The following is a 26922-nucleotide window of genomic DNA, read 5'->3' on the forward strand; positions in this document are numbered from 1 at the left end:
TGGAGCGAATCTGTGTTTATTTACAAAAATAAGATTGCAAAGCAACAGCAGATACAGTATATCGTAGCAAAAAAAAAAAATCATGTTCTCTTTCAGGTCGGACAATATTTGCACAACAGCAAAAAATATAACGGCTTCGAATAAGGTTGCCATAGCAACCACTTTCACTCTCACAGAGTGAGGCACTGGGGAAACAGCTAGTTGACGTACGATTGAGGAACACGGAGATGTGGAAGATAAGGTTAAAAGAAAGAAGTGTTGCTGTGCTTCAAACGCAACGAGAGGAAGAATGGGGACGTGCGGGGCAGTGCTGGTGCATGTGTTCTCCATCCCTCAGTTATCCCGCTCATCTAAGATTTAATCAGGAAGCTAAAGCTAAATGGCATGATCAGTTAACTAGCCAAATGTTCACAGTGTACTGCATTAGTATTGCTAATATGACTTCAAATGCCTTCAAGATGATAAAAGTTGTATCATCATCTACGCCAGATCTTGACATTAGCACACAAATGCAACTGAGATGTAAAATACACTGAAATTGAGGAACAGATTAGACAGAGGCGAGTTTTACGTGCCATTTTCACTCCCTTAGTTGTGTCGTGTAGGAGTACATGGAGAAGTATTCACAGTACTTGCTTCGTTCAGAGCTCTTTTGTTTTGTCTAACTAACTTTATCATGGGGTTTCATTTGTTAACAATACGTAACCACCTTAGTTAATAACTACATTATTAAAATCAAAAGTTGTATCTGGTAACATTAGTTAATCCACTGTGAACAAACATGAACAACTGCATTTTTAACTCCCTGGACCGAATTCTTGTCAATGAAATGAATTAACTATATTTTAGTGTGATAATACTTTTTAAGTAATATTTTGTATTTTAATTTAATTTTTTAAATGCTAAATTATATGTGCGCTGAATTTAGCATCCATTTATCCACTTAATGAGCACAGACCTGAAACTGTGGTAAATCTTGAACGCTTTTGCGCACAGTCTCATAAAGACGACACTTGGCAGATTACTGCTTTTATAAATCATGTTTACTCTAAAACTGCAAGAAAACCTGCAAGAAGTTTGAAATCTAAATCTAAATTTAAATCTGAGTTTTAAATATCCAAAAAGTTAGCTTTCAGTCAGATTGTGTTTGGCTGCAGTACCAAAAATAAAATAAAATGATAAAAATTTGACCTTTTAACCTTTCGAATCATGTCCATTATTTTAAAAACGGAAACTTTTTTTGAAGACCAACAGAGGTAACATTAACAAAGCTTAACACATGCTGTAAAAATATGTTCATGTTAGCCAATGAATTAACTAATGTTAACAAATTAGCCCTAATTGTAATTGCTGATCTGGTAAAAACGGACGTACAGGTAAACACTTGCATAATTTATATTCTTTGCATTCATTTGTGTTTATAAAAAACTAGATGTGTGCGTACATTTACATGTTTGAGTAATTGTTCATTTATTTTGGAATTCATGTCATTTGGCAATGGGAGTGTGTTTAGAAAGTATTGAAGAATAAAAGCGGTTCATTTGAGAAATGAAGGTGATTGTAGTCCTCAGTTGAGCTGGGAATGGGGAACAACATTGGCACACCTCAACTGCATAAGATACTTCCCTAAACTCTACACCTCACCTTCATCTCTAACCCAAACGTGTGTGTCGGCTAGTCGTCTACTGTGATATTGCGGAAGAGGTAGGCCATTGACTCCCCGTTGTGAATGCGTCGGATAGCCTCGGCCAGGATCATACTGACATCCACCGTCTTGATCTTAGGACACTGCAGCTTTTGCACCTCGTGAGGAACAGTGTTGGTCACCACCACCTGAAAGACATCCCAAACATTTGGCCATTCAACATTTTGATTAGTGCTGTCAAACGATTCAAATATTTAATTGCGATTAATCGCATTAATGTCATAGCTAACTCGCGATTAATCACATTAATGTCGTAGTTAACTCGCGATCAATCGCATTAATGTTGTAGTTAACTCGCGATCAATCGCATCCATGTCATAGCTAACTCACGATTAATCACATTAATGTCATAGTTAACTCGTGATTAATCACATTAATGTCGTAGTTAACTCGCGATCAATCGCATTAATGTTGTAGTTAACTCGCGATCAATCGCATCCATGTCATAGCTAACTCGCGATTAATCACATTAATGTCATAGTTAACTCGCGATCAATCGCATTAATGTCGTAGTTAACTCGTGATTAATCACATCCATGTCATAGCTAACTCGCGATTAATCGCATTAATGCCATAGTTAACTTGCGATTAATCGCATTAATGTCATAGTTAGCTCGCGATTAATCGCATTAATGTCGTAGTTAGCTCGTGATTAATCGCATCCATGTCATAGCTAACTTGCGATTAATCACATTGTCATAGTTAATTCACGATTAATCGCATTAATGTCATAGCTAGCTCGCGATTATTCGCATTAATGTCATAGCTAACTCGCAATTATTCGCATTAATGTCATAGCTAACTCGCGATTAATCGCATTAATGCCATAGTTAACTTGCGATTAATCGCATTAATGTCATAGTTAGCTCGCGATTAATCGCATTAATGTCGTAGTTAGCTCGTGATTAATCGCATCCATGTCATAGCTAACTTGCGATTAATCACATTGTCATAGTTAATTCACGATTAATCGCATTAATGTCATAGCTAGCTCGCGATTATTCGCATTAATGTCATAGCTAACTCGCGATTAATCGCATTAATGTCGTGGTTAACTTGTGATTAATCCCATCCATGTCATAGCTAACTCGCGATTAATCACATTGTCATAGTTAATTCACGATTAATCGCATTAATGTCATAGCTAGCTCGCGATTATTCGCATTAATGTCATAGCTAACTCGCAATTAATCGCATTAATGTCGTAGTTAACTCGTGATTAATCGCATCCATGTCATAGCTAACTCGCGATTAATCGCATTAATGTCGTGGTTAACTCGTGATTAATCGCATCCATGTCATAGCTAACTCACGATTAATCACATTAATATCATAGTTAACTCGCGATTAATCACATTAATGTCATAGTTAACTCGCGATTAATCACATTAATGTCATAGTTAGCTCGCGATTAATGGCATTAATGTCGTAGTTAACTCGTTATTAATCACATCCATGGCATAGCTAACTCACGATTAATCACATTAATATCATAGTTAACTCGCGATTAATCACATTAATGTCATAGCTAACTCGCGATTAATCGCATTAATGTCATAGTTAACTCGCTATTAATCACATTAATGTCATAGTTAACTCGCGATTAATCACATTGATATCATAGTTAGCTCGCGATTAATCACATTAATGTCATAGCTAACTCACGATTAATCACATTAATATCATAGCTAACTCGCGATTAATCACATTAATGTCATAGCTAACTCGCGATTAATCGCATTAATGTCATAGCTAACTCGCGATTAATCGCATTAATGTCATAGTTAACTCGCGATTAATCGCATTAATGTCATAGTTAACTCGCGATTAATCACATTAATGTCATAGTTAGCTCGCGATTAATCGCATTAATGTCGGAGTTAACTCGTGATTAATCACATCCATGTCATAGCTAACTCACGATTAATCACATTAATATCATAGTTAACTCGCGATTAATCACATTAATGTCATAGCTAACTCGCGATTAATTGCACATTTTTATCTGTTCTAAATGTCTCTTGATTTCTTTTTCTCACATTATTTTTTCTCATTTTAATGCTTTTATCAACATGGATTCAAGTGCATCGGCTTGCTTTGTGCAAATGTTTTTTATTGAAAACAACATTGGCATATACTGTGTTCAATTTCACACTAACGTTCTCACTTGGAGCAAATAATCTCTCAATGTAGCACTGTCCATCAATAAAAGATGTGTGTGCTTGGCAATCAAGTGGTGTTTCAGACTGGATGTGCTGCGATGATTATAGCTCAGTTCACAATGACAAAACACACAGATCACTTTGGTCTTGTCAATTGAACCATTTGGCAACTTTTTAGTGAAGTAAAGTTTCCATTCAGAATCTTATTGGCATCCATTGGGCGTCTCGCACTCGTCATCCACACAAAACGCGATGTTAACCAACTATTTGGCCGGCTCGCAAGCCCAAACGAGAGTGTGCGGCGTGCCTGTTGTTTTCGATCTAGCTAGATCCGCTTGTGCTTTGGTCGACGTAGCAACAAAACGTCCTCGCACGTTGGGTTTCACGTTGGGCGTAATGAATGGGTTTCCTGTTGCAAAAGCATATGAAAAAATACTACAAAGTTTGCTAGGCCAAAAAGACCGTTAATCGCGCAATAAAAAAAATTGACGCCGTTAAAATGGGTTTGCGTTAACGCCGTTAATAACGCGTTTAACTGACAGCCCTAATTTAATATCTGCTAAAATCAATACTTGTTGAACGTATTAAGCAACCACGTAAATGAAGGTAAGTAACTGCTGATTGACATCTAGCTAATTTTCAAGAAATAGTGCCACTCGTGAACTAAAGTGGCTTTCGCACCGGGGGAACCTTTTCATAGTTCCTAGAACTATTGACGGAAGTACCCGGATTGTGGTGTGTTTGCGCCGCAGACTCCCATGTTACCAGACCACTGAAACCGACAGAATATGAAACAGTCCCACCTAAAATATTTTTCACCAGCTGCCACTGGCGAAAACCCAAGCTGCTGTTTGCGCATACTCCAAGAAATTACACGTTGACATTACACTAAACCACGTTGTTGTTGACTGGTAGACTTTGAATAGGCTAGTATAATGAAATTTAAGACCTTCGTTTCAAAAATTAAGACTTGGACAACGGAATTTAAGACTTTAAGGCCTTAATTTAGGAACATGAAATCGAATACCTTTTTAAGACTTTTAAGACCACGCGGCTACCAAGTAATCATTACTGTCTACTTTCTATGTTTAAAAGTTCTATCTAATAAAAGTATATTAGACAGGACTGTAAGACAGATCGTAAACTAAGCACACTAGGGGAGCCATTAGTTCTTGGGGAACCATCCTATTGGCCACTTCCTAGAACTACCCGGTGCGAAAGCCCCAATGAATTTATTTTATTCCATTTGAAAGAGTTACAGCTGAACTTTTTTCGAAGAAATCACCTTCTTTTCCCAATTCACACCCAACGTACCAGGGCCATATTTTCCATAGACACTGAGGGACGACCATAGACATCAAAAGCAATGGTCAATTACATCTTTAAATAGCAGTTTCTTAAGGTTCCTCCAATCATAAATAGTAATTGCTGGTTAGAGCCTTGCAAAATGTTACTAAAATTACATTACTTGGCAACACTTTACTTGAAGGGGTGTGCATAAGACTAACATGACACCTTCATAATCATGACATGACATATGTTATGAATATGAAGGAAGTTTTAAGCATGGTTATGACAACGGTCATTAAGTGTCATTCGCTCAATTATAACATTTTTAATGCAAATATGACATTGTTTGAGATGTCTTTGTTATAAACCGCCTTGACATAAACCAATACATCTTAACCTATCAGTGTCTTTGTCATGACAACTTGACATTAGTACTAAGACAACACAACCCGTCATAAACATGACATAGTAGATTAATTATCAAACTTAAGAAACCATCTAGCTTTATTGGTTAACATAACATTAAACTGTCAGGTGGTTGGTTTTGACATTGGCTGTCATGAAGCCATTATAACTTTTTAATGACAAATTCAATTAGTACCACTGTAGTTGAGGTCACGAAAAACATTCATGACACAGTTATAATGCCTCAAGACAGCCAATGTCAGGCCAACCACATGACAGTTTAACTTAATTTTATGTCAAGTTGTCATGACAAAGACACTGACAGGATGTTGAAGTAAATGAGCTGAACGACTCACTTCGTCTATAGCGGACTCCTCGATGAGGCGCGGGGCGTCCGCAGACAAGAGCCCGTGGGTGGCCATGATGTAGATCTTATAAGCTCCTCTCTCTTTCAGAATCTCAGCTGCTGCAACAAAGTCCTCCACATCATCGATGATGTCATCCTACAGGACGGAAACCACATGCGTTAGGTCAATAAAAATAAAAAATAAAATAAAAAAATAAATGTCATTACTGTTAACTACTCCAAAAATCGGCATTTCTTACGACAATGATGGCGATGCGGCCTCCAACATCTCCGACAACAGTGATGGGTGGTTTCTCCTTAGCCATCATTACTATGAAGAAAAATATAAACGGGTGTTGCACATCACTTCAGGAAATCGTTTTAATAACCCAATCACGTTCCATCATCAAAGTAGATTGGGTAAGATGGGGTGAGAAGTGTATGAAATGGCCCAACCCTCCCATATAATCAAATGGTAAAACTAAAATTTAAAGAGTCCTGGCAGGACCCTAGCGCATAGCATAGCGTAACATTAGCCTATTTGTTGGAGAATGCTTCCCATTTTACCCCACCTACAACTGAATACAATCCAAATAGCACTGAAAAAACTCATCGCGGCACATGCCATGCAGAAATCAAAATGATCATCTCTTGGTCCCCAATGTACCCAATCATAGAGGCAAATGTCTAGAGGTTTACACTAAGAGTCAGTGCAGGAAACTACACAATCAACGAGTCAGCATGACAGACTCCAGGACATTGCTGCAATTTAGGAGAGGTCAAGAAGGGCTAATGTCATTCATCCAGAGGAAAGACACTGGAACACAGCCAAAAACACACCGACCCAAGTAAACACGAGAGAGGAAGACTGGCGGGTCGATTTTTGAATACATAGGGTTAAAGGAGTAGTTCACTTTTAAAAAAACTTTTGCTGGTAATTTACTCACCCCCATGTCATCCAAGATGTCCACGTCTTTCTTTCTTCAGTCGAAAAGAAATTAACGATTCCAGGATTTTTCTCCATATAATGGACTTCAATGGGAACCAAACGGTTCAAGGTCCAAAAGACAGTTTCAGTGCAAACTGTTCAAAGGGCTTTAAACGATTCCAGACGATGAATAAGGGTCTTATCAAGCGAAACTGTGAAAAAAGTGAATCTTTTTTCGTGTCATTTGGTTCATTCAACGAACGAAATGAACGAATTGACTCAGAAAAAGATTTGTTCATTTTGAAGAACGAGTACGAACAGGAGAATCACAAACGTGCATCACAGAACAGAGCGAGGCGACCATTTGAGCTTATAAAACTTAAACTTTGTTATTTATTTACTAAATGAGCGATCGTTTCGCTTGATAAGACCCTTATTCATCGTCTGGTGTCGTTTAAAGCGCTTTGAACAGTTTGCACTGAAACTGTCTTTTGGACCTTGAACCGTTTGGTTCCCATTGAAGTCCATTATATGGAGAAAAATGCTGGAATGTTTTCATCAAAAACCTTAATTTCTTTTCGACTGAAGAAAGAAAGACATGGACATCTTGGATGACATGGGGGTGAGTAAATTATCAGCAAAAGTTATTTTTTTTTAAAGTGAACTACTCCTTTAAAGGAGTTATGCATGCCTTCAACACATGCCTTTCATCAACAGCAAGACCTAAAAAGCTTTTCGATATTTAAACAGAAATATCTTTATCAGATTTACATGGTTTGCAGACCTTACAGGCTTATAGACCCAATACTGCAAGGATCTGCTATGACGTAAAAATCTAAAATGGCACATTTGAAAGGATAAATTCACAGAGGACGAGATCTTGACTTAAAAGAGCTACAGCTCCAGCTTTTTTTTTCTTCAGCTATTGCAGCAAATGGGAAAGCAAAAGTTATGCGTCATAGTTTCCGTTTCCCACTATAGGTTTCCGCTTCTGAGAACACCAGAAATGTTAATTGGGGCCATTTTTTTATTTTTGTGAGCAACATTTTAATTGTAAATATTCATTGTAGATGTTTTCCTTGTCTGCAATCCGTTTAAGACGGATTATTTAAAAAAAAAAATAACGTTGGTTTAACTTAAAAAAATGAAGTAACCTGGTTGCCTTCAAATTTTTAATTCATTGAAATGGAAAAATTGAGTTAATACAATGAAGGAGATTGGTTTAATCTTCAGAAACACGAAATATTATGTTATCTGAACTACATAAATTATTTAAGTTGATTTGACAAAAGAAAAAATGTTGTGATTACAAATCATGAAAATATTTTTTTTACAGTGTGTGCATTCCTGCAGTGTCATTAGCCAATCAGTGTTGAAATTACGTAATTAATTTCCTGCCTGATATAGTTAGACACTGGATTTGAGTACTAGAAACCAGCAGCACACAGACTAGAGGAGAACTCCAGTGTGAACAGGGCTTTACATGAAACAATGAGTGAAAATAGTAATGCACCGAATCTCTGGCAACAAAAGATATTCGGCCAAACCCGCAGAAATTATTATTATTATTATTATTATTTTTGTCACAGTGTTCATTTTTTCAGCTTTTTATTTAGTCTTAGTCCTGTGTCAAACGTACTTTTTAGTTTATCATCGTGTTTAGTCAAGTTTTAGTCAACTTAATAGCTGGGAATTTTATTCTAGTTTCAGTAAATGAAAATTTTTGTCCTGCTGCATAATGGTTAAATTGATAATCATTGCCTTTCATAGTATTAAAAAAAATATTATGGATGTCAATGGGGTTCATCAACTGCTTGGTTTTTGACATTCTTCAAAATATCATCTTCGTGTTAAGCAGAAGAAAGAAATTCATTCAGTTTGGAAAAACTTGGAAAAATTTTCATTTTTGAGTGAACTATCTCTTTAAGGTTTTTCTATTAAATATGGTTGCCAGATTGCAAGATGAAGTAAAACACTGGGCCAAAAAATTGTCCTTTAAACAGAAAAGCTCTAATTGAATACCTGAATCTGATTGGGGGATTTAAACTCCCAACATCTGGCAACCGCAAACATGAAAGCTTATAGTCAATGTTGCCAAGTTTTTGTAATCCGCAGGTTAAAACAACTCGAATGTGATTTTTACCCCTAAAAACACTAGTTTTGGCCACGATCAGGCTAGTTTTTATTAGCAAATGGCCAGGTATAGTTGTCTAGAAACCCTGCTCGAGGTAGAGTTTGTAAATGTTCTGGTCTCTCTTTTTTTTTAAGTTAAGGTAAAGTTTTTATTTTTTTAACTACATATTAGTCTCAACAATATTGCATATTAATATAGTCACAGTAATTGTTTAATAATGACCTTGTTGTCTTGTAATCAGTCATTTGAAAAAAAAATCGTAATTTTCGTTAACAAAATGAGACACTAAATATAGAAATTATATAAACAACGCAGACGGAATACAAGATAACGTCCTGTGTGAACGACCCCAACAAGTGTGGATAGAAAACGGCAATTTTGAAGTCTGGTAGAAGATATTAACAAGTTTTCTATTGCATAAATTATATTGTCAATGGTTTATCAATGTGTATTTCTACAAGCTTATGAGACCACAAAGCATATGCTGACTTCACATATGCTAGCTTGTTTTTTAATTAGCCCTGTATCAAAAACTCTAACCCTTGACAGGAACTTTCAGCGAACACCTTCCTCTACTTATCAAGGTCATGTGTTTCCAAGACGATGCAAGAGCCTTGGTTACAAGCATCTACAAGTCTACCATTTAAAAACTCCAGTCTAGGGGTTTTCATAAGCAGGCATGGTGTGTTGATTGGCTAGATAAGCCTGGATCACAAATAAAGGCATATCTCTCGGACAAACATTCAATGGTTCCATTTCGATGGAACGAATGATGATAATTACATGGAAATTGAAAAAAAGCACTTCATTTGAGGTTTCTTAGTTCTGTTTGAGTGAAGCACTCTGAAGCTTAAACATCCATTTTTACAATTATTTAGTCAAGGCTGGGCGGTATGGCAGTATCTATGGTGGATGTAATTGAGCAGATTTGTACAACGGCTTCTAATGAGCCATTTCAAATAAAAATATAACAAAAGACGAAGTATCTGTTTTGTAAAACAGTTAAAGGGGTCGTATTATGCCCTTTTACGAAGTCTTGTTTTTGGGGTGTACTAGAATATGCTATCACGCTTGAAAAAAACACACACATTATGTTGCACATTTTTTACATTACAGCACCTCTCTCCATTTTCATTTTCGATGAAGCCCCTCCTTCTGAAATACGAACTGTGCTGTGATTGGTTAGCTGGCCCAGTGCGTTGTGATTGGCACCACTTAGCAGACGTTCGGCCCCTTACCATAACCGCAAGCTCCTCTCAAATGCAAATATTAAGATGGTTTTTCTTATACATTTTAGATACGACGTTATACACAATTGAATCGTAATATTTGTCGGAAAACTGTGGTGATACAAAGAGTAATTAATCACAAAACTATAGTTAATTTTCCTAATGCCTGGTTCAGATTAGACGATTTTTTTGTCTGTTACGATAGTCACCGAGTCAGATTACGCGATTTTGGCTCCTAAAATCTTGTCGTGTCGTGGACAAGAAACATGTCAGTCTACATGTTACTTCCTGACCAGTCATCGCATGGCGTGTTTAAAGGCGCGCGTCATGTCATCGAGAAGGCGAAACTCGTAGCGAGTGACTTCCTGGATTGCAAAGAGAAACTCCAAAGAGAACTTCAGATAAAATATAGGTTTCTTATATATTTTTACTTTTAGTTTTAACGTTAGCACCATCGTCTCTCTTTTGTTTTGACTTTTTTGAAAGTTGTATACGGAAAAACTTCTGTGCTCCTATTGGTCAACCTCATACATGTGATGGAACCGTTGTGGACGACCGTTAAAAAATTAAACATGCTAGTTTTTTTTTTCGTGAAGCATCGCAGACGCAACGTAGGTTGTCGCCCACTATGACACACTATACGAGATGATACGATCGAATCTTGCGTCCGGACGCCCGTTGTCGTTTACGAATCCCAACGACACCCTACCATACGTCAAACGGATCGTGCCAAAATCGGGCTAAAATCGTGTAATCTGAACCAGTCATAAGGGGTGGTAGAAAAAGGCGACATCTAGCAAAAGCTACAGTAGACACTATATAAACACGTGTCGTTTATATATAATGTTGGCTAGCAGTCGAGTGACGCCAGTCAGCTTTGTAGCAACAAGATAAAACGCATAATCGGAACTGTTAATTGAAAACGCAGCTACAAGTAATGAGACATACTAAGAATGTGTGATCCACAAACAACTTATTGTCCCGATAAAGTGGGAACTGCTCTGTTTCAGAAGCTTTTGTGCATTGTACTGTTCGTTTCTGGGAGCCGTTAAGTCAAGCACTCTTAGTTCGTCGACCGCAGGAAGGGCAAACAAATACGTTTTGGAAATGGGGTGGAAAAAACAGCATCTCTTTGACCACGACAACACTGTCTTCTGGCTCAAACAGGCCTCGCACAGTTTTTGCGTATTCTGTGGACTGAGATTATATAAATGGCTCAGATCTAGAAAACGTAAGTTTCTACTTCTTGGAAAGCGGATTCTCTTAAATAAAATGTATTCCCTTTTGGACTTCAGGCATAAAAAATACTGCAAGTTTACAAAGCTCAAACAGCAACATTACACACTGACTAAATTAAAAAAGAAAGCATAAGACCCCCTTACTTAAATGGATCATGCAAAAAGAGTCAGTACGACATGCTTATTAAAATAAACACTTTTATAATTATTAGAATTTATATTGAAAATAACTAAAAGATACATATTCGAGATATATATTGTTTGCATATTTGTATTGTGATATTTTAGATATACCGCCCACCCCTACTCTTCGTAATAGTTTACAACTGCTATTGTTACATTTTTATCTGCTCTTGTGCTCATAATAATGAGGAAAATATAAAGGGTTAGATCACCCAAAAATGAAAATTCTGTCATCATTTACTCACCCTGTATGTAATTTCAAACCGCTACGTTTGAGCCTCAGCGGGAACCAATGAGGTTCATTATTGTTACGCAGCAAGAACCAATGAGGTTCATTCTCGTGTTACGCAGAAATTTTGAGCTTCAGCAAGAACCAATGAGGTTCATTCTCGTGTTATGCAACAAATTTTGACCTTCAGCAAGAACCAATGAGGTTCATTCTCGTGTTACGCAACAAGTTTTGAGCTTCAGCGAGAACCAATGAGGTTCATTCTTGTGTTGCGCAACAAATTTTGAGCTTCAGCGAGAACCAATGAGGTTCATTCTTGTGTTACGCAACAAATTTTGAGCTTCAGCGAGAACCAATGAGGTTCATTCTTGTGTTACGCAACAAATTTTGAGCTTCAGCGAGAACCAATGAGGTTCATTCTTGTGTTACGCAACAAATTTTGAGCTTCAGCGAGAACCAATGAGGTTCATTCTTGTGTTACGCAACAAATTTTGAGATTCAGCGAGAACCAATGAGGTTCATTCTTGTGTTACGCAACAAATTTTGAGCTTCAGCGAGAACCAATGAGGTTCATTCTTGTGTTACGCAACTAATTTTGAGATTCAGCGAGAACCAATGAGGTTCATTCTAGTGTTACGCAACAAATTTTGAGCTTCAGCGAGAACCAATGAGGTTCATTCTTGTGTTACGCAACAAATTTTGAGATTCAGCGAGAACCAATGAGGTTCATTCTTGTGTTACGCAACAAATTTTGAGCTTCAGCAAGAACCAATGAGGTTCATTCTTGTGTTACGCAACAAATTTTGAGATTCAGCGAGAACCAATGAGGTTCATTCTTGTGTTACGCAACAAATTTTGAGATTCATCGAGAACCAATGAGGTTCATTCTTGTGTTACGCAACAAATTTTGAGCTTCAGCGAGAACCAATGAGGTTCATTCTTGTGTTACGCAACAAATTTTGAGATTCAGCGAGAACCAATGAGGTTCATTCTTGTGTTACGCAAAAAATTTTGAGATTCAGCGAGAACCAATGAGGTTCATTCTTGTGTTACGCAAAAAATTTTGAGATTCAGCGAGAACCAATGAGGTTCATTCTTGTGTTACGCAACAAATTTTGAGATTCAGCGAGAACCAATGAGGTTCATTCTTGTGTTACGCAGCACGTTTGAGCTTCAGCAAGAACCAATGAGGTTCATTCTCGTGTTACGCTGCACTTTTGAACTTCGACAAGAACCAATGAGGTTCATTCTTGTGTTACGCAGCACGTTTGAGCTTCGACAAGAACCAATGAGGTTCATTCTTGTGTTACGCAGCACGTTTGAGCTTCAGCAAGAACCAATGAGGTTCATTCTCGTGTTACGCAGCACATTTGAGCTTCGACAAGAACCAATGAGGTTCATTCTCGTGTTACGCAGCACATTTGAGCTTCGACAAGAACCAATGAGGTTCATTCTCGTGTTACGCAGCACTTTTGAGCTTCAGCAAGAACCAATGAGGTTCATTCTCGTGTTACGCAACAAATTTTGAGATTCAGCGAGAACCAATGAGGTTCATTCTTGTGTTACGCAACAAATTTTGAGATTCAGCGAGAACCAATGAGGTTCATTCTTGTGTTACGCAGCACGTTTGAGCTTCAGCAAGAACCAATGAGGTTCATTCTTGTGTTACGCAGCACATTTGAGCTTCGACAAGAACCAATGAGGTTCATTCTTGTGTTACGCAGCACGTTTGAGCTTCGACAAGAACCAATGAGGTTCATTCTTGTGTTACGCTGCACGTTTGAGCTTCTGCAAGAACCAATGAGGTTCATTCTTGTGTTACGCAGCACTTTTGAGATTCAGCAAGAACCAATGAGGTTCATTCTCGTGTTACGCAACAAATTTTGAGATTCAGCGAGAACCAATGAGGTTCATTCTTGTGTTACGCAACAAATTTTGAGATTCAGCGAGAACCAATGAGGTTCATTCTTGTGTTACGCAGCACGTTTGAGCTTCAGCAAGAACCAATGAGGTTCATTCTCGTGTTACGCTGCACTTTTGAACTTCGACAAGAACCAATGAGGTTCATTCTTGTGTTACGCAGCACGTTTGAGCTTCGACAAGAACCAATGAGGTTCATTCTTGTGTTACGCAGCACGTTTGAGCTTCGACAAGAACCAATGAGGTTCATTCTTGTGTTACGCAGCACGTTTGAGCTTCGACAAGAACCAATGAGGTTCATTCTTGTGTTACGCTGCACGTTTGAGCTTCTGCAAGAACCAATGAGGTTCATTTTCGTGTTACGCAGCACGTTTGAGCTTCGACAAGACCCAATGAGGTTCATTCTTGTGTTACGCTGCACGTTTGAGCTTCAGCAAGAACCAATGAGGTTCATTCTTGTGTTACGCAGCACTTTTGAGCTTCGACAAGAACCAATGAGGTTCATTCTTGTGTTACGCTGCACATTTGAGCTTCAGCAAGAACCAATGAGGTTCATTCTCGTGTTACGCAGCACGTTTGAGCTTCGACAAGAACCAATGAGGTTCATTCTTGTGTTACGCAGCACGTTTGAGCTTCGACAAGAACCAATGAGGTTCATTCTTGTGTTACGCTGCACGTTTGAGCTTCTGCAAGAACCAATGAGGTTCATTTTCGTGTTACGCAGCACGTTTGAGCTTCAGCAAGAACCAATGAGGTTCATTCTTGTGTTACGCAGCACTTTTGAGCTTCGACAAGAACCAATGAGGTTCATTCTTGTGTTACGCTGCACATTTGAGCTTCAGCAAGAACCAATGAGGTTCATTCTCGTGTTACGCAGCACATTTGAGCTTCGACAAGAACCAATGAGGTTCATTCTCGTGTTACGCAGCACGTTTGAGCTTCGACAAGAACCAATGAGGTTCATTCTCGTGTTAATCTTGTGTTCACTCATCAATGTTTATATGTGATTAAAAGCCTAAATCAAATCTATTCATCACATAAAGTGATCTAAACTGTTTAGAAAATCTTGATAAACTGCTCGATTCATTTGGATTAGGTTTATGATCCCTTTTTAAAGCGTCGAATTGGTAGCTGCATAGCTGTCAATGGATGAACAAAAATCTCTCATATTTAATTAAAAATATCTTCATTTGTGTTCCAAAGATGAACGGAAATCTTACGGGTTTGGAACGACACAAGGGTGAGTAATAATGAAAACATTTTTGGGTGAATTGATAAAGACCTAACGATGAATAGAGTAAGTACTTCAGAGTGCTGGGATCACAGACACTGAGAGACCTCCTCAGCCACTGCACGCATGCAATAGAAACATTTCAGCGTGTTCACTGTTGTGATCGGTAGCAAATAGAGTTAACCGTCATACTTGGGAGCTCTATGCCTGGGAACGGAACTTGTTGTTTGCCTATTACCAATAAATAAACATCACGTTAAACAAAAATCCACACACAAATGATAGAACATACAAACAAGAAACTAGGACTTCAACAATCCTTATTTTCAAGTAAGCTTTCAAATAAACTTTATACACTTCAAGTTGATTTAATTGCCTTCAAATTGAGAACAAATACAAGAGAGGGGATTTTGAGGATTGGTAAAGTCCACACATAAATGTACATGAAGCTACTTGGAGTGAACTCCTCTCAGGCAATGTGAGTATATAAAGGCCAAGATACATACCACACAAAACCTGCTCATAAATCAATATGCTACATATCACAGTGTGTTTATGAACTTTCTAATTAAGTAAACTGTGTGCTCAAGGTAAGACGCAGGTAAAATCTAAAACAAATAGCACATGGAAATAATAGCTGTCTCTCAAAACCTAGATGACTTGTGTTGATGACTTGCAACATAATTGTAATGGTAACTAACAAACATATTCAAAGAGTTTGTGTAGTCCTTAAATTGTTGGTTTATATATGCACATGCTTCAGAGAGATATATTTTTCAAAGTTTGTTTAAAAATCTCAGGACCATACAGCATTGGGCACTGTTGATTATTGGGATTATCAATTTCCCAACCCACTCTTACCAACTTGACTGCTAGTAGGTCCCACTCAAAATCTTTAGAGTTAAAATGGAGGTCCCCCATTCTGAAATATTTAGTTAGTTTCATTATAATATATAGTATGTCACAATAGGGAAAAACTTTAAATCAACTTCTAAATACATTAATACTAACACATTCCGAGTCAAGAGCTACCAATATACAGTAGCATCAACTGTTTTTCTAGTTAGGTGGCTTGCTAGGTTTTGGAACAGATTGTCTAGGTAGCTCACATACTGACTAGGTCTTGAGACAAAGCCTTAGTAAGCATCTAGAAACAGAGCGAAATGAATGTGGGAGGGTTAAAAAAACCTCTTGATCTATCTTGAACTACTTAACAGAGCTAGGCTAAATGCTGCAATCGACCCTTTTATTAACAGGATCATGGTATAAATCTCACAAAAACATGTCTAGATGCATTTCACCCCAAAATCAAAATGGCATAGCCTAAATAAAATAAATATAATTAGTTCATTTCTTAGTTCAAGTCTTTCTTGCACTGTGGCTTTATGTTAATGACAATTAAACACAATTTCAGTCTGTGTACATTCATTTGTTTTTTTTTTGTTTTTTTGGTTTAATACTGAAAGCAGAAAAATAAATAAAATTTTCAACAAGAATTCGGCTAGTATCACTTTTCTGCTTTCATTATTTCATTATATAACATACATGGACCATTTCCACCCTAATTCTCAAAACCACACTGCTTCTTTATATTCTACTTTTGAGGTTTTTAATAAACTCCCATATTTCTTACTGGTAATTCTTAATACTGTAATACTATTACTGAAATACACTGTTTTTTTACTTAATCACCTTAAAGGCATTACTACACATACTACCATGAGGTACAAATACTTCAGAACCTCAATTTCATATGTTTGTTGTGTTTTTTTAATTACTTTTATTACACTACTAAGAATGAGATTTTTGCCAGAAAATAAAATCTCAATGAAAAATTATAAAAAAAACCATTTCATTCTTTTGATTTTGGGGTCAAATATAAGCAGGACATGTTTTGACAGGTTTTGTGAGAGTCTTGCTGGTCTAGTTAGTGTTTATAACCTGGTTAAGATTGCTGGGGTCATGCAGATTTACAGTGTGGTGGTTCTTACATGGCAACTCCAAGCCGGAGTGTCCAAAGGTGTTGCGGACACATGGAGGAGAATGCCGCCCGTCTGCCATGTCTGACTCCGAACACTGAGCTTCTCCGTGCATGACGGCCAGACCGAGACGCAAACGCTCCGCATACGACTGAGCCCTGAAGAGACAACGACAAGAGAGGGGACACATACAGATAGGTTATGGTTTGCGTGCAGTTGCACAAATTTTCCCGTCAAGTTTGTTTTTAAAAATCACAACTTATGCGTCGGAAATGGTGTACGTACGCCTATTCAGGGCATGTGTTGTGCATACACAACAGTTAGAAATTAGGCCATAGAACTTAGAAGTGGAATCAGAAGCCAGTCTGTTGTGATTGGTCTACTACTCTACTCTGATTGGTCAGATGGTTTAGGTTGTTGTGATTGGTCTACTACTCTGCTCGGATTGGTCAGATGGTTCAGGCTGTTGTGATTGGTCTACTACTCTGCTCTGATTGGTCAGATGGTTCAGGCTGTTGTGATTGGTCTACTACTCTGCTCTGATTGGTCAGATGGTTCAGGCTGTTGTGATTGGTCTACTACTCTGCTCTGATTGGTCAGATGGTTTAGGCTGTTGTGATTGGTGTACTACTCTGCTCTGATTGGTCAGATGGTTCAGGCTGTTGTGATTGGTCTACTCTGCTCTGATTGGTCAGATGGTTCAGGCTGTTGTGATTGGTCTACTACTCTGCTCTGATTGGTCAGATGGTTCAGGCTGTTGTGATTGGTCTACTCTGCTCTGATTGGTCAGACAGTTGGTCGACCGGTTACAGTGCATGCCGGAAACCAAACACGGCCATATCGTTTAGTAACAGGACGTAAAACTGATGACTGGTTTCAGGCAGTTCAGAAGTGGTTCTTTCTTTTGGGAGTCAACAACTCCATCTTCAAAACTTTGAAGAACTTGAACATTCACAAACAGTTATATTATATATTACATGGAAGGAAATATCCGAAAAAAAAGCATAATGGGGCAAATTAAGCAACCTGAAAGTTTGGTTTTGAAATACTGTAAACAAGCAGACCCACATCCACTCTGCACTCCCAAATCTCTGCAAATGTGCATCCATCCACAAAGTGAAATACTTTATCTACCCCAAGCGCCTTATTTAACTGGATAACATTTTCATCTAAAAATGTAGTGTTTTCAGCTCGGTTTAACCCATTTCACAATGTTTAGATACACTCCATCTAGGCCTGCTTTCACCCACAAAACAAACACAAATGGAAATCACACCCAGGAAGAGTTACCGTTTTGCAGCAGATGGGGACTTGGCTACAATGATAGCATTTCTATAATCAGGAACCTATGCAAAACAGAAAAAGGAAGAAGAGAAATGATCAATATTAATTATTAATTGATTATTTATCAAGTTTATGTCAGTGAATGTTGCTGACCTCCTCCTGAATGTACTGCAGCAGGAATGGAGAAGCCCGCAGGTTGTCCACAGGGAATGTAAAGAAGCCTTGGATCTCTTTCTGGTGCAGATCCATTGTGATTATATGAGTCAGCCCTAATTATCAATGCAGGGAGTAAAATATATATAGTTGTCATATAATAACGAGTTTATAATAATAAAGACTGAATATTACTAGTGTGAAAACAGAAGTAGGAACATCATAGACATTACCTGCTTTAGCTAACATGGAAGCGAGCAGTTTGCACACAATAGACCCTCTCTTCCTCATCTTACACTGTTTACTGTAGGGGAAGTACGGGATCACGCCGATGATGTTCTTGGCACAGGACGTCTTCAGTGCGTAGGCCATAATCAGCAGCTCCATAATAGCAGTGTTGACATCTCTGACAGAGGCAGAAAAATATAAATCTAAAGTGCTTCTGGGTTTAAAGGGATACTACACTTTTTTTGGGAAATAGGCTCATTTGACAGAACCTCCAGGATTTCACGATTTTTTTTTTGTGATTTTTGCGATCAAAATGACTGATTTTGTGGTGGTAATTTCCAAAAAATTTTGAAAAAAATTGCGATTTATATTTAACATTTACCATAATAGTATTTAGTCCTTCCAGAAAAACGTGGAGTTTTTTTGTGATTGTCGCGGGCAAAAATTGATTGATTACGCGGCCCGTCTTCTTTAAAAATGCGATGGAATATATATTTATATTTATGCAATTTTATGCGATGAAATTGCAGGAATTTGCAAAAATTGCGGTTTGATGAAAAAGAGAAAAAAAGTGAATCCCCCAACATCCTGTTCTCACTAGGCTAATGTAAGAGTCATTTCTTATTACTTCCTTTGATGAACAAGCATACTACATCATAGAAAGTGCTGGGAATATTTAATTTCTCATTAGGGCTGCAACAACTAATCGATAAAATCGATTATAATCGATTATGAAAATCGTTGTCAACGAATGTCATTATCGATTAGTTGGTCTGATTACGTCACGGGGATTGTTTACATGGAACATGCGCTTCTTACATGCGCTTCATGAGGCGCACACGCAGTCTCTCTCTCCCTCGCCGCTCTTCCCTGTCTCGCGCGCGCAACACGGACGGTTTGGAGCACATTATCTTCTGTCTCGCGCGCGCAACACGGACGGTTTGGATCACATTATCTTCTGTCTCGCATGCGCGCTCTTGATTCCGTGAGTTTGAACTAATTTGCGGGCATCAGGAAACCGCTATCAATATGCAGCATACACGAAAATCGTTCACCTTTCGGTAAATTCGCCGTTTTGAAACCAAAATAGGTGACCTACGTTAATCGTGTATACTTTATGAAGCCATACTATAGTATAATGTGAGATAGAAATGTATATTTAAGTCATTAAATTCAAGTTAACCTAAGCTTTTCCCTCCACTGCGGCTGTCAGTCATTCTCTATTCGGTGTTCAAACAGCCCGTCGCGTTACAACAGTTAACACATGATGATCTCTTTCCAAGATGATTCAATGATATTATTATAATTGATCCGTAGATAAAGGTCTATGATGGTTTTTCTATCTTGCTGGACTTTTATTGCTGTAACTTAATCACTTTCTACTGAGTGTCTGTTAGATCACAACACTATCGACGCAGTATAATTGTTCTTCACGTGCACAGTAGCCTAACTGAAATTTAAAACTGTTAAAAGAAAAGTCTTAATAAACTATTGCATAGATACTGTGTAATACACAGTCAATATGTCTTTCTCTTTCCTTGGTGCTTAATGCGGCGGACACTGAAGAACTGCGCGCCGCCCTGTGACTCCGTGTTCATTCAGCGCTCGCGATGAGCATAAGCACTTTGTGCAGCTCTTTCATGATCATGTCATAATACTTTTGCGCAATGAAAGCTTAATAGCCTTTCTTGTTCTGTCCTATCTATTATATTTTGCTTCCTCACTAAACAGCTGTGCTTTACATTTAAAACAGTTGAACTTGTGCATCTGATTTTTACGATGTTTTTCATGAATGTATAACAACAATACAAAGAGCAATGTGTACGTTTTACCATTGTTAGTGCTACACTTATTGTCTCTTATTTGTTCCCCACTAAGGAATGTTTTTTTTTTCACTAAATGTTCAGATTTTATAAAATTATTGTGCACTTGTGATATTTCTAGGCTAAGTTTTGCTGAGTTATCCACTAATCTAGTTTACAATAGCATTTTTGTCATAGGTTATGGTCATATACAGGGCCTGAAGTTAATTTTTTCGGCCACCGGCCACTGTGGCAGGTGGATTTAAAAATTCACCCGCCACAGAGACTTTTTACCAGCCATTTTTTTTTTTTGCCTCATAAACGTAAAAAAAAAAAAAAAAAAACGGGAATTTCACAATATTGTTCTTTAACTTGTAAGAACACACATTTTAGTGCTGTCAAGTAATAATAACTCTAATAACATACATTTAAAAAAAATTCTTTTTATTCATTGATTTTGACAGACACACACACACACACACACAACATAGTAGCTATATACTCAACAGATAGACCAACCGCAGCTCGTAAACAAATCACACGCGGCTGTGTTGATGGCGGATTTAGTCACGTACAGGTCTTACTCTTAACAGCTTTTAGTTACAGCGTTCAGGAACGGTTAAATATGAACTAAATTAATAATGTTATTACTGATAAAATTACCGGGTACCGGACATTTTCTCACCGGTTCCCAACTCCCAACATGCACAGTTGCACACGCACACACATCTGTGCAACTGTCATTGTACTTTAACCTACAACAGCGACGCATTACATTATCTCATCCCATCTCATCAACAGTTTAATACTCGCACACGTAGTCAGAAAAAGAGCCTCATCTTCTTTCTGATCGCATGAACGTTACGAAACAACAGTCGCTGTCATAAATCAGCCGCTCACGAACCTTGCCATTGCCGCCGATTGTTCACTTTGTATTAAAATGTCTTCTTTACTTTTCTTTTTCTCATCCTCATCTTTTTGTTGGCTGTTTGTTTTGTTTCAGCTGGCCTCTTTACCCCAGTAATGCGCCGCCACATTTTAGCTAAAGTCCACCGCAATAGCGGACTTCGTTGAAATGTAAAAATCCTAATGAATCACTCAATTCTCATTGGCTACCCGCCAATGTGGCAGGTAGATTGACAGTGTTACCCGCCAATAGCAAAATTCACCCGCATTTGGCAGGTGGTCGGGTGTTAATTTCAGGCCCTGGTCATATATATATATTTTATTTGTTGTTTCTCTTTATAATGAAGTTGTCTGTATTAAGTAGATTGTTTAACACACAAAAGAGTGTGGTTTTTAGGGTTTTATTTTGTTATAATAAACAAAAAAATGGAATATAATTTTTTATCCGATTAATCGATTAATCGAAAAAATAATCGTCCGATTAATCGATTATCAAAATAATCGTTAGTTGCAGCCCTATTTCTCATCTTGTTTTATTTCAGACTGTAACGAGTGTAAATAAGGTGTGGCCCCTTTAAGAGCTGCGCGCTCCCTGTTGAACTCTCTGCAGTGTTATATGTGCGCCTCAAACACCCCATGTGTGCGGGTAATTTCTGTTTGATGCTACTTCTTTTATCTTATGTTGTTTATTAAGTAATGATGTGACGGTAGAACGTGTGACAGACAGTTATACGAGTTCGATTTGTTTTTTTTGTGATGTCAATCGCCTCCGTGAGTCTGTCTGGCGTCGCGTAATTGCGTCACTTCATAACGTTCCCATGGAAACAGGGTGAAATGGCTGCTCTTGTGTGAAGCAAATGCAACATTTTTCAACTTTCTGCTAAGATACATGTGACTTTTTTTGCAAAGAAAATGCGAGGATTATGAAATTATGCAAACCCCGCATATTTTGCACGGAAATCGGCAATTTATGCGGCGAAAGTGCGGCGTATTTGAAAAAATGCGGCCCCCGCATAAATATGCGGACCTTGGCTGATTTTGCATTGAATTCAGCGATCGCATAATCGCGTTTTTCTGGAGGGACTGATTTGACAGTTCCCCCAGAGTTAAACAGTTGGGTTTTTACTGTTTTCGAATCCATTCAGCAATTTTCTGATATTTAGAAGAATATCAGTAACCAGACAGTTTCTGGTCTCATTGACTTTGATGGTAGGAAAAAAATATACTATGGAAGTCAATGGGACCAGAAACTGTCTGGTTACTGATATTCTTCTAAAAATCAGAAAATCGTCTGAATGGATTCGAAAACGGTAAAACTCAACTGTTTAACTCTGGGGGAGTGGTAAAATGAGCCTATTTCCCCCCCCCCCCAAAAAAAGTGGAGTATCCCTTTAAAATACCAATGTATGCAGTTCAGAATAAAAGGTAAGATGCCATGTAAATAAACAAGCTAAAAAGCATGGCTTTTCACCTTTTGCTTCAATGCAAAAAAGTGGGTGAGTAAATTATTTTGGTGTGAACCAACCCTTTAACTGGCAACCACATCTCACATTAAAAATACCAACTTGTGTACAATGATCCCATTATATATGATATAGATTGCAAAAAGCAGACACAAATAAGTTTAAACGTCCTGAATTTACTTAATAAGAGTGCACACTCTTACCTGGGAATGGTTTGGATGATGAAGATTGTTTGTCCTCTCACAGACTCTTTGATCTCAACTCTTGTTTCTGTAAGATAAGAGCAAATACATCAAAAAAGCAACATTATTAAGTTGCTACTAACTGTTTATTGGGTGAAATGTACAAACAATAATAAGAAATTTACTTTGCAACCATTAAAATAAATCGAACGTGTGTTTAGTATGAATGAGATTTGGACACACTGCAACATCATGTGACTTAAGTAATCGCTGGAGCTTCTCGTGTGGCCTTATGGGATAGTAAAGTGTCCATCAGGTACGCATTTCATCCGTGGATACACAATCTGGCCGTGTAAAGAAGGTCACCCGTGTAACGTTTCACCTACTGGTTTATGAATGCTATGAATTCGGACATACTGCATTTTCCTCAGTGTTTTACATGTTCTACATACTGTAGTTGGCTTATCAAACACATGATAGGTCTCATTCACTAACACACAAATGTTATCAAGAACAAATCAAGATTCACCAACTTTTGTACTAAAAGTTGTTACAAAATGAAAAAGGTTAATAAAAGTGAAACCAGATATTTCTTCATCATAAAGTCACCATGAAATCAAAATTGACAAATCTTATTTATTATAAATAATTGCCCCATGCACATATTTTTCTTTTAATTAATGCATCTTGTAGTCTTCACTCATAACATCTTCTCTGATGATGCGTTCACTGGCGTGAGGGCGGAGCAACCTGTCACTCACGCGAGATCCACCAATAGCAAACCATCCAACCAATTCCGTACGGACAAAAACGAGTCTCGTCCTACATTTTTTTAGCTGTTTTCAACTTATGTCACAAAGAAGAAAAGACTATTGCAGCTTCTATTTCATGATGACTTCATATACAGTGAAATACTCACATAATAGCAGTGTTACGGCTCATCTGCAATAACAACACAGATATGCATGTGTACCGCTGGCTAATAAGTGGTCAAATCTGTGGAGTTTATTGTGTTCAAGTTGGTTATTGAGCATACATTTGCTCTCAGAATCGTCTTTAGAGAAGGTCACATGTTTGCTGAGCGTGACGAAAGGCTGTCAAGGAAGGGTCGCACAGAAAGCCCTTATTTGGAGATTCTTTAGGCGTGTTTTATGCAAACGACCATAACCTCGGACACACGGTCGCTCATTTAGAATACTCAAGATTCATTAACATTAGAACGAGATTAAGAACTAATTCATGCATTGAGAATTGGGTCGAATTTGTTTTATGTGAAGTTTAGGGATGGGCAATGATTAATCGCGATTAATCGCATCCAAAATAAAAGTTTGTGTTTACATAATATATGTGTGTGTAGTGTGTATAATTAATTTGTATATATAAATACCCACACATGCATGTATATATTTAAGAAATATGTGCATGTATATATTTTATATATATTTATTCACAATTAATATTATATATAAATAGAAATATTTGATATATTAATAACACATTTTTCTTAACCCTTGTGCTGCATTAGATTTTTAACACCGTTGAGTGCATTAAGGACCAAAAATGGCCACATATTAAACATTGCCTAAAATATTATATATTATTATTATTTTCCACTTTTACCAAGTTAAATCTTTTAACCAGCATCAGTCCTCATCATAACTACCAAAAATGTATTCAATTTCAGGATTTTAGCCCTTTAATTACCAGTTTTGTTTGCGAAACCATCGATTTGTATAAGAGGAAAAAACACAAAAATTCAATAATTTTTAATAAACTAAATGCAAAGAGAAAACTTTAGATTTGGATTATCACAGTCCCACTTTGCAAAAAATCCCACTTAGCGCGTTAGAGACCAAAAATGGCCACCTATTAAACATTGCCTATTGCCTAAAATAAGGTGCATTTCCACCCATAGGGAATAAATATGTAGTGACGTCATCTGGTGGAATACACTATATAATGCAAATATAATGCTTTTGCTTCAAAATGAAAGGATGTTTGTGCAAAAATCATGTTTCATGTATTACTGACAGCCTCAGATTTAAACAACGTTTTAATGGGTTTCAATGGGCCATCTTTGGTCTTTATGGTGCTGAGTGTTACTATTTGATCTACACAGTGTGTGTTATACATATTTTGCAAAATGGGATCACATTTTTTACATGTATCCAAAAAGTCACAATTTTGCCAAATTTCATACCATTTGCATTAAAACAGCCAAAATGGTCAAAGAAATTAAACTGCAAAAGACCAAAAATGTCCCTAATGCAGCATAAGGGTTAAATATATACATGCATGTGTGGGTATTTACATATACAAATTAATTATACACACTACACACACATATATTATGTAAACACAAACTTTTATTTTGGATGCGATTAATTGCGATTAATCGTTGCCCATGAAGTTTTTCTGAGTGTACAGATCTGAAATAATCATTTGAGTTTTGTGTGATGTAGGAACAGTATTGTCATAAATAGCGCAGACTTTGAGAGATACAGATGAAGCTTGAAACTGCAAAAATGCAGTGATGGCCTAGTAATTACAAACAAATCAGTGATGTAATGCAATCACGTTTTTTTAGATATTGTAGTACAATTAATTACAAACCAAGACAACTATAGTAAGTACATGTAGTTACTTAATATTACTCTGTACTTAAATATTTAATTACAGTGTAACAAAGACAATTATATATTTATAAGTACTGGGTACTTTTAATTAACAACATGTACGTACTCTAGGGTTAGGGTAGGATATGGTTGATGGTTAGTTGTATGTAATTATGCCCAATTGACTGTTATTACTATGGTAAGTAACAAAGACACTGTAAAATAAAGTGTTACCAAATAAAGTGTAGCACTTCATTTCAAGGAGTCCTTTAATTAGGTACCAAGAGATATCAATTAACCACATGTACTTAGTATATAATTAGGATTAGACGTTTGCAATTACGAATGGCTTACTGTTATTATTACTTGAGTATGCGTACAAACGCACTTAACCCATTTATTTACTAGGATTAGCATAAAGCTGACTTTTTAAAAACAAATGATAGTAAACTTTAGTTCAGTCCATGTTATGGTGTCAAAGGTCAAAGTGTGTTTGAACAAGGCATTATTGATCACCTCTGTTTGACTCCTGGTAAACAACTGATTTCCCCAGCTCGACTCCAAGACGCCTGCGCAAACACAAGCAGAACATCAACACAGGTTTGCAAAGTTTCTTATCATGAGAGTAACTTTGAAGCAGAGTTAATTCAGTGAATGCAGGATATTCCCAGTCACATGTACAGCTTATGTGATGAATAGCCCACTGTTTCTGATCTATTCACGTGCACGAGATAAACATTACATTTACTTCCCACGGTGTCCTAAAGTAAGTACACTTATTACAGGTCCACTTCTCTGGTGTTCAAAAGCACAATGGTCATGATTTATTGATCAGTTATCGATCCCAAAATTTTACAACTAGTCTATAACGTCATCAAAGTGACGATGTGGTGAAGAAACGGGCCAGCTTCTGTTGATCTACAGGCCACTATCACAATAACATCACATTTATACATCAAGAACAGCTTCTATAATCACGACCCATGTCAAATATCGAGCAGTTATTCGTAGGATACGTTACTTACTCAGTAATCCTCTTAGAGAGCTCAATGCAGGCGGGTGTAGAGTTAGCCGAGAAAACACGATAACCACTTTTAGCCACGTTCATGATCAACTACACAATGACCAACAACAAAAACTGAGTCGTTTAAAGGTCTACTGCTGCAGAGCCTTGTGGGTTTATCTTCGTATTTACAAAGGAAAACCTGTGCGTGGATGTTGTAATAGCTACTGAAGAAGACCAACGTTTACTGCGGTTTCCAAACAACCATACTGATTTCTTCTGCGCGAGCTCCGCTGCTGTCTATGAA

At 37.4% G+C, this 26922-nt stretch overlaps 1 protein-coding gene across 2 annotated transcripts; it reads right to left on the minus strand.

Annotated features, from left to right (window-relative positions):
• prpsap1 (phosphoribosyl pyrophosphate synthetase-associated protein 1) lies at positions 1-26922 on the minus strand. Of its 2 annotated transcripts, XM_039665506.2 has the most exons (11): positions 26638-26922; positions 26129-26181; positions 23019-23085; positions 18650-18822; positions 18417-18532; positions 18270-18325; positions 16992-17137; positions 15193-15231; positions 6169-6239; positions 5919-6065; positions 1-1833 (listed from the first exon to the last, which is right to left on the minus strand). In XM_039665506.2, exons 1-11 carry the CDS (start codon positions 26718-26720, stop codon positions 1675-1677), a joined length of 1110 nt encoding a protein of 369 aa, XP_039521440.1. In that variant the 5' UTR covers positions 26721-26922; the 3' UTR covers positions 1-1674. The 2 variants fall into 2 exon arrangements, with proteins under 2 accessions (XP_039521440.1, XP_039521442.1); XM_039665508.2 differs by lacking the exon at positions 15193-15231 and having other exon boundaries at positions 26638-26921.

Source organism: Pimephales promelas, chromosome 3 (genome assembly GCF_988280905.1).
Source record: "Pimephales promelas chromosome 3, fPimPro1.hap1.1, whole genome shotgun sequence".
Taxonomy (NCBI): domain Eukaryota; kingdom Metazoa; phylum Chordata; class Actinopteri; order Cypriniformes; family Leuciscidae; genus Pimephales; species Pimephales promelas.

Coding starts and splice junctions, on each gene's coding strand:
- prpsap1 (XM_039665506.2), bottom strand. CDS start 26,720: ATGAACGTGGCTAAAAGTGGTTATCGTGTTTTCTCGGCTAACTCTACA. Junction 23,086..26,128: donor TTACCAGGAGTCAAACAGAG/GTGATCAATAAT, acceptor CTTATCTTACAG/AAACAAGAGTTGAGATCAAA. Junction 17,138..18,269: donor TCCCCATCTGCTGCAAAACG/GTAACTCTTCCT, acceptor TTGTCTCTTCAG/GGCTCAGTCGTATGCGGAGC.